At 43.3% G+C, this 9,147-nt stretch overlaps 1 protein-coding gene across 2 annotated transcripts in view; it reads left to right on the top strand.

The window, feature by feature from the left end:
- The first annotated feature begins 274 nt into the window (after positions 1 to 274).
- Positions 275 to 9,147, top strand: part of MCMBP (minichromosome maintenance complex binding protein) — a 48,752-nt gene continuing 39,879 nt past the window's right edge. Inside the window, exon 1 of one of the 2 annotated variants that reach the window (XM_082720298.1) lies at positions 275 to 642. In XM_082720298.1, coding sequence (XP_082576424.1) covers positions 585 to 642 — 58 coding nt within the window. In that variant the 5' untranslated portion in view covers positions 275 to 584. The remainder of the gene's footprint in view (positions 643 to 9,147) is intronic. The other variant, XM_082720297.1, reaches the window with a different exon arrangement.

Raw genomic sequence — 9,147 nt, 5'->3', positions numbered from 1 at the left:
TGTACTTTCAGGTTGCTGCGGCCTCCTACCTGGGCAAGGCCTCCTATCATGAATTAATAAACTGGACATGGGCAGTTTCCCCCTTCACACTTGCGCAGCGTGATAAACTGCAACACGTCAACCTCGGCCACGACGCCCGTCCCCCCAAAGCCCCGCCTGCCCTTCCTTTTGCCCATCTCCAAGATGGCGGCGGTCTGCCGCCGCGTCGCGGCCCCGCCCCGTCCCGCCCCGCCCCCGCGCAAGCCGACCCGCCCCTCCTCCCTCCCGCGGGGCCGCGCCGCGCGTTCCCGCCGCCCCTCCCCGCGCGAGCTCCACCCAGGTCGCAGGCAGCGCGGTCGGCGGCGCCTATTTCCCGCCATTGTGCGAAGTGGAGGTTGGGGGCCCGCACGCGCCGCCTGCCCGTGGCCAGCTGCTTCTGGGCTGTCGCCGCCACAGCCGCGGTTCCCTGAGGCTCCGGGAGGCCGGGCGGCTCGCGCCCCGAAGCTCGCCGTGCGTGGGAGGGCGCGGGCGACGAGCGACCGAGCCCCCGAGGAGGAGCCGCGGCGCGGGACGCCGGGCCGCGCGGGCCCCGGCCCGTCGGCGAGATGCCCTGCGGGGAGGATTGGCTCAGCCACCCGCTGGGGATCGTGCAAGGCTTCTTCGGTGAGTGGCGGCGCCGGGGGCGGGCCGGGCGGGCCGCCGAGTTTGCCGAGCTCGGGGCCCGGCCCCGCCGCGCGGCCCCACGCGGGGCTCCCCCGAAGGCTCTCGCGGCCGGCCGGGCCTGCGCGGGCGACGCTGAGGCACCCCGGGGCCGGCGCCGGGGCGGGGGCCCGGGCCGCGGCTTCCCGGCTCGGCCGCAGGTGCCTCCCACCTGCCCGATTCGCGATTCGCGAGCGGCCAAGGTTACGCGGCGAGGAGCCGGGGTCGGCCGTGATTGCCGGCCTCGCTCCTCGCCGTGGCGCACCGGGGACCCGCGCCCCGCGTGCGGCAGTTCGCCGAGGGGTCCTTGAACCCTGGGGACCCGCTGAGTCGGGGCGAGGAAAAGCACTTTGCCTACGGGGAGCCTGCAGGATATTTCCAAACTTCCGGTGTGTGGGGGGAGTGCTCGCTCGCCGCAGAAGTTGGCTCTAACTACTGTATTGCACACATCCTCTCTTGCCGAGATGAGGTTGGGTGTAAGGGCTTAATTTTGCTCTTGGCATGACTTTTCCACCTGCCAGGTGGACGTCGCCTCTCGTGCCAGAGCTAGCGAGAAACGTGGGACCGCTCCGACGAGCTCCTGCGCAGAAAGAGCCGAGAATGCTGCAGACCAGCGTAGTACATTTTAGTTGCCGTTTATGTGTAAATGCGACTTTCCCGGGAAGCGTCCACGGGGGGAGTTTTAGGTTGGCGTGCGGTGAACTGGTCATCTTGGCCCCCTCCCTCCTTATGTTGCACTCAGGAGTGGTGGAGGCCAACCAGGAATCCCTTAGGCTGTAGCACCTGGAGATAACTTGGCGTTGTAGGAGTGGCCTCCGCTCCTGGGAAACGCCGTGGGGGATTGGTGAGTAGGGCTAGTGAGACGCTAAATAGTGTCCAGCAGCCAAATCGGTGGCGTAAAATCCATGTCTTTCTGTAGGAGGGACTCAGCAACTCTTTATTCATTTTCCATATAATTTGAGCTAGTTTAGTTTTCTGGTTTTCTAGGCCGAAACTTAGAAGCAGCAAATTAGGAGGAGGCCTGGATAGGCGTCCGGATTGTAGCCCGTGAACACTGACAAGTGGTAAAGACGAAATCTACAACTCTATGTATATATATATTTTTAAAAAGGAAAAAAAATCACTATAACCATAGGATGCTTTGAGGAAGGGGCACCTATACCTCCACTAAATTCTACTTCACAGTGAATACTGGAGCCCATAATTAATGTCCCAAACAATGGCCCCAAAATATGGAGTGAAGATTAAACTGCACAGTTGGTGGGTGTAGATGCGTAGGTAATTTTTAGGGAAATTCCATCAAAAGTAAAAAGTTTTGGTGCTTAAGGGCAAAGTTCCAGTTACAGATATTTAGAACATTTATGAAAAATACCCCATGCCTTAGTCTTGACGGATACATGGGATGATTTTATATTTGATGTAGTTTTGAAAGTGTTTGTCAGGTTTTGCATACTTAGTGTGTGATCCTAAGGGGCACGTTTCATTATAGGGCAGAAAGGGTGTGTTTGGGTATGAAATACTGGCTTTATGGTATTTTGCAAATTTTGTAAATTGTCGTGGGCACCTGGACCTTGTTGATAAGTTTCCCCACAGGATGCCTTCTTTTCCCATATAGATTGTGTGTTATAGAGAAGAAAATAATATGCTTTATAGTCATAATTTTTGGGGAGAAGCTGTTCTGAAGAATTTATCTTCACTGTATTTTTTTTTAATCACTGTGAATATATTGAAAGCCTTTATGATAACAGCATTACAGGTATGTTTCTGTGAAAAGTAAGTCATAAGGTGTTAAACTTGTAGACTCTCTTCCGTTTTGTAGTAAATTGTTTTAAATTGATTTTCACCCAGATAGAGAAATGTCTCTAGTGGTTTATGAGACCTTTCTTGGCTCCTCCCCTACTCAGCGCTCAGACCTCATCACGGCATTCCCTCTCCTATTGAACCTTCTTTCAGTTCTTTCTTGTGAGTCTTCCCTCTAGGCCCTCTGCATCAGCTGTCTCCTTTGCCTCATGCCCACTTCGTTCCACTTGTACATTCCTGGCTAACTCTTTTCTTTTGGGAACATAAGTTAGGTACTCCCTGCTTCAATTACTACAGGATCCTATGTGTCCTGGAAAGTAACATGTGTTAATCTAAAAAATAAAACTGCCAGTTACTTTAACAGTAAAAATGGGTTTATTAGGAAATAACAGAGAAACTGCAGTTCGGGACATGCAGGCTGTGCAAACCGTAGACAAGTCCCACAAACAAAGGAGAGGAACTTTATTTTACAGATGAGGACGTTGGGATGGATTATTTTGAAGGAAAGCCCATTGGAGAAAAGCAGGAGTTGAGGGTGATGTCGGTTCCTCAGTGGCTGAGTTGTAAGGCCAGTAGATTTCCTGTAGGAGATGCGATGTACAGCTCTCCCTGTTGGTGCCTGTATTTGATTCTTTCCTGTTGCAGAGTCTTCTTGTTAGGGGTGTGTAAATGACAGTTCTTATAATTGACATTGGGTGGTACAGCTCCCTTTTTCAGCCTCTTCTAGCTCCTTTACTTATTTTTCTTAATTAATTTTTTAAAAAGATTTATTTTCCAGAAAAAGAGAGGGTGTGTGTGTGAGCACAAACAGGGGGAGAGGCAGACTCCCCATTTAGGAAGGAGCCTGATGCAGAACTCAATCCCAGGACCCCGGGATCATGATCTGACCCGAAGGCAGATCTTAATGACTGAGCCACTCAGGTGTCCCTTCTTAATTTTTTTTTTTTTAAAGATTTTATTTATTTATTTGACAGACAGAGATCACAAGTAGACAGAGAGGCAGGCAGGCAGGGGGGCGGGAAGCAGGCTCCCTGCTGAGCAGAGAGCCCGATGCGGGACTCGATCATGACCTGAGCCCAAGGCAGCAGCTTAACCCACTAAGCCACCCAGGCGCCCCAATTTTTTTTTTAAGGTTTTACTTACTTATTAGAGAGAGAGAGAGCGTGCGCGCGCTCTTAGGAGCAGTGGGAGGGGTGGAGGGAGAAGCAGACTCCCTGCTGAGCAGGGAACCCAACCACGGATTCCATCCTAGGACCCCAGGATTATGACCTGAGCCAAAAGCAGACGCTTAGCCACCTGAGCCACCCAAGCGCCACCCAGGTCCACTTTAGTGAGGTTTCCTTTTATTAATTTTCACATACGTAAAGTAAGTTGTTGAAGAACTTGTTTCCTGGTTCCTTTTGCTACGTTTTTTACTCGGAGTTGAGGGCCTGTATCTGACTTATTCACCAATATATCCTCATTGCCTGGAATACACCTTGTACGTTAAAAAATGCTCAATGAATATGTGCTGAATAGAGGCAGTGAAAAGACTGATTAATCAATCAAATGTGAACTGGGATGGTACTGTGACCACAAGTCTCAGACTTAGGACGGTCCTGGTGGAACTCCTCTTCTCAGAGGATTCAAGATCCTACCAGGTTTGAGTTACCTTCCCATGCAAGTCCTAATTCTTTCTTCTTCATTCAGATAGGAAACTGAAATTCAGTGAGTGGCCAGTCATAACTACAGGGATCATAATTCATTTTTGTGATACAATCTATATTTTGATTTTGTATCTGCCATATTACAGTTGTTCATATGTACATTTTTTTTCCTTTAAGCATTCATAAAATATCTTTAATGTTTCCCTCAGAGTTTCTAAAAGATCTTATATACAGGACATTGAGATCCAAAGGTTTAAATTATGATTTAGAAATACTTTGGTTCAGCCTATCTTTGTTGGTCTCTGTTATGTGCATAGTGCTAATGGCTTAGTCCCTACAGTGACTGTTCATTTAGTGATCCATATCAAATCACTTCCTTTAAACAAAGGCAGGAATTGTAATTAAAAAAAAAGTTCTATTTACTTTTCTTTCTTTTAATATTTAAAATAAATTTTCTTTACTTGAATTAATGACTTCTGTTAATTTTGGACAAAGCAGGAATGCATATGGACTCTGATTTCTTTCATTATTTTCTTTTTAGATTGTTGGTGGGTCAAGATCATTATTACTGGTTACATTCAAGGTACTTTGTATCTAACAGACTAGCTCATGCAAAAAGCAGTGGTTTGCGGAGGAGGGTAGGGAGTATTTGATCACTAGTATTCTATTTATTTATTTTATTTTTTAAAGATTTACTTGAGAGAGAGGTAGAGAAACAGAGAGTGTAAGCTGGGGAGAGGGGCAGAGAGTCCCCAAGCGGACTCATCACCAAGCACAAAGCCTGGCGCAGGGGCTTGATTCCAGGATGGGAAATCACAACCTGAGCCGTAACAATGAGTCAGATGCTCAACTGACCGCACCACCCAGGTGCCCCTTTATCACTATCATTTTAGAGAATTTTAAGCAATAATAAAATCGACTGAAAGTCAGTCTGCTTTTTTATTGTCACCATGATTCTAGATAATTCATCACCTTTTGTTTGTATCCACCTTAGATCTCTCCTATCGTCCTGATCTTGGTAGGCCACTGAAAAAAGGCATTTGTTAAAAGGCTGTAGAACCCAGAGATAGGGAGGGCATCTTGGCATCCCAAGAGCACAATCAGGAACTGGAAAGATAGCAGGAATCTAAGCAACTCTTATCAGTTTTTCTTCCTTAGGCCACATTCATCTCTGTACATGAATTTAATTACCTCAACTCCACAACTCCCAAATTCACTTGCTCTCAGTTCCACACTAGGTAGCATCTTTGTCTTAATCCCAGATGCTAGGGCTAGAGAATCTGATTGGCCCGGCATGGAGTCAGGAGTCCACCCATGCACCAACAGCTATGGCCAGGGCACAGAGTCTTGTAGGACAGTCCTGACTACTGAGGCCCACACTTCAACAGTGGGGCAAGTTCCCTGAGAAGTACCTGGGGCAAAAAGTACAAATATGTATATATGCATTTTGAGGTTATTAAATAATACCTTGCACATGGTTATAAAAAAAATCACAATGGTATTAAATGATCAGTAAAAGAATGCTCTTTCCCCACAGAGGTGACCACTTTTGTTTCTGCTTTTAGTGCCTTTATTTATTTTTTAAGATTTTATTTATTTTAAACAGCATGAGCATGAATGGGAAGGACAAAGGGAGAGAATCTAAAGCAGACTCAGAGCTGAGTGCAGAGCCCTATGTCGGGCTCCATCTCAAGGCCCTGATAATCACGACTGGAGCCAAAACCAAGAGTTGAATGCTTAACCAAATGGGCCACCCAGGCACCCCCTTCGTGTAAAGTAAAATAAAAAATAAATAATAAAAATAAAAAATATTTTTTTATTGAGATATAAGTCACATAACATGAAATTAACCATTTAGAAATGTACAATTCACTATCATTTTTGTCACCCCAAAAAGAAATCCTGTGCCAGTGAGCCAATCACTCCCAATTGCTCCTTCTTCCATTCTCTGGTAATCAGTCTACCTCTGTTTAATATTTACCTAGTCTGGACATTTATGTAAATGGAATAATACTATGGACTTCTGTGTCTGGCTTTTCACTTAGCATAAGATTTTCAAAGTTCAACCATGCAGTAGCATATATCATCACTTCATTCCTTTTTATGATTGAAAATAATATTCCATTGAGTGGATGTACCACATCTTCTTTATCCGTACATTGATGAATTGCCCTTGGTTGTTTCCACTTCTTGGTTATTGTGAATAGTGCTGCTGTAAACATCCGTGTGCAAATTTTTGTGTGAATGTATGTTTTAAGTCCTCTTGGTAATATACCTAGGAATGGGCTTGCTGGGTCATAAGGTAATTTTATGTTTAATTCTTTGAGGAACTGCCAAACTATTGTCCCAAGTGGCTGTAGCATTTTAAATTTTCATCAGTAATTTGTGAGGTTTCCACTTTCTTACATCTAACACTTGTTATTTTCTGCTGTTTTGTTTGTTATAGGCATCCTAGTGGGTGTGAAGTGGTAACTCCTTGATTAACGTTTCCCTACTGACTAATGATAATAGCCTTTTTAATATGCACGTTGGTCATTTGTATATCTTTCGAGAAATGTGTATTCAAATCCTTTAGGTTTTTGTCTTTATTGTTGAGATATGACTTTTTAAAATATTCTGCATACTAGGCTTGTCAGATATATATTATTTGCAAATGTTTGTTACCATTTTTTGGATTGTCTTCACTTGGTAGTGTCTTTTGATGTAAGTTTTAATTTTTTTGTACATAATATACTATAATTTATGTAAAGGACAGAAAGCAACAGAAAAGCTTTCATAACATTTTACTTGTATAAGTTTTAAATTTTGACAAAGTCATATCCAGTTTATCTCTTTTCCCTTTGATGGCCAAATCTAAGAACCCATGGTCTAATGCCAGGTCATAAAAATTTATACTTGTGTTCTAAGAGTTTTGTGGCTTGAGCTCTTAGATTTAGATCTTTGATTCATTTTGGATTAGTTTTTATATAAGGTATGAGGTAGGGATCCAGATTCATTCTTTTGCATGTGGATAGTTAGTTGTCCCAGTATCATTTGGTTTTGGTTTATTCTTTACATTTACCAGTTTATTATACAGGATATGATGAACTATACAGATGAACAGCCAGATGAAGAGGGACATAGGGTGAGATCTGGATGGTACCTCTCGCTTCTGTCTCCAGGGAACATGTTAGCTACCTCCCAGCAGGGGATGCATTCACCAACCTGGAAGCTCTTGCACTATTTGTCAGAAAGACCTCTCTCCCCAGTGAATGGTTTTGCCACGTTTGTCAAAAAAACCACTGGATCATAGATGTATAGCTTTACTGAACTTTCAATTTCATCTATTGGTCTATATGTTTATCCTTATGCTAGTACCACGTTGTCTTAATTACTCTAGCTTTGCCGTAAGTTTTAAAATCAAGAAATGTGAGCTTTTCAACTTTGTTCTTTTTTGATACAGTTTTAGCTCTTCAGAGTCCTTCCCATTTCCATAAAAATTTAGAATCAAATTGCCCATTTCTGCAAAAAGTGACAGCATTTTGGTAGAAATTGCATTGAATCTGTAGTGCTTTTAGTTCTTTTGATAATAGAGATAAGATTATAGACTCTAGAACTAGACTGTTTAATCAGGACCATATTTGGCTCCCTGGATCATTTTTTAAAGATACTTCCCTTTTTACTACAGAATTATTTTTAGTAATAATCAGTAAATGAAGCCATATACAATGCTTAGGGTATTCCACATTTCAAAATGGTTCTGGCATTGCTTTTATCACCTTCCTCTGTCCCCTGCTCCCCCATTTTTGAGTATTTTTTTGTTTGGTATCACTGTGGATGTTGTTTCATGTTGGTGGGTACCACACAGGAGATTTGAAAATTTTTGTGTTAATTGTATAATGAATTCTTTGAACAAAAATAACTTCCCAAGTTCTTGCAGTACAAAAAGGAAATAATTGTCTGATAATTAATAAGTGAATTCTAACAGAACAGGCAACTGCAAAAGACACAAGTGAGGCAGTTACCAAATCATGCCCCTGATGTTTGTGTATTTTCTTGATTCATTCTTTAGTTACAAAGCAAGTAACTGAGAAGAATACATTTCAGCATTAAATCTATGATTCAAATTTAGTGAAATAGTTCATGTATGAGCTAAAATTTGCACTTATTATACCTCTTATTTCACACTTAAAAAAAAAGATTTATTTATTTATTTACAGGAAGAGATCACAAGTAGGCAGAGAGGCAGGGGGGAGAGAGAGGGAAAGGAAAACACAGGCTCCCCACTTAGCAGAGAGCCTGATGTGGGGCTTGATCCCAGGACACTGGGATCATGATCTGAACTGAAGGCAGAGGCTTTAACCCACTGAGCTACCCAGGTGCCCTCACACTGTTTTATATATTAAACACTACTGAACACTCCCAAGTTACCTCATAGAAGATAGAATTGAATGATTCAAGTTTTGTTCCTTCATCTTTGTAATCACTGTGTTGTTTATTTAAAATCTGTCGTATGCATGTGGGACTATAGATTGCCACGCAGGGGTTGGGGGATGCTTATTACCCCCTAAGCAACTTTGGACTGTTCTGGACCATTTAAGATTTACTGTCCAAGCAAAGGCACTTAGCTGAGTTTTTGCTGGGAAGAACTGATGTCTTGAAAACATTAAATCTTTCTATCCATGAATGTGGAATATTTCCCCATTTATGTGGTTCCTTAATTTCTTTCTCAGAATTTTATAGTTTTCCTTATACAGATCTTGTACATATTTTGTTAGATTTATACACAAGAATTTCATTTTGGGGGATGCTAATGTGAATGGTATGTGTTTTTAATTTCAAACTCTACATGTTCACTGATAGCATGTAGGAATATGATTGACTCATGTGCATTAACCTTGCATTTTGCAATCTTGCTATAATTGCTTATTAGTTCCGGGAGGTTTTTTTGTGGATTCCCTTTGGGTTTTCTATGTAGAAACATCTCATCTGTGAACACTTTTATTTTTTTCTTCTCTCTCAGTATACCTTTTATTTCCTTTTT

Source organism: Mustela nivalis, assembly GCF_964662115.1.
Source record: "Mustela nivalis genome assembly, chromosome: 2".
In the NCBI taxonomy this organism is placed as follows: domain Eukaryota; kingdom Metazoa; phylum Chordata; class Mammalia; order Carnivora; family Mustelidae; genus Mustela; species Mustela nivalis.
Note: the sequence above shows the minus strand (reverse complement) of the source record. Positions and strands in the feature narration are given on the sequence as shown.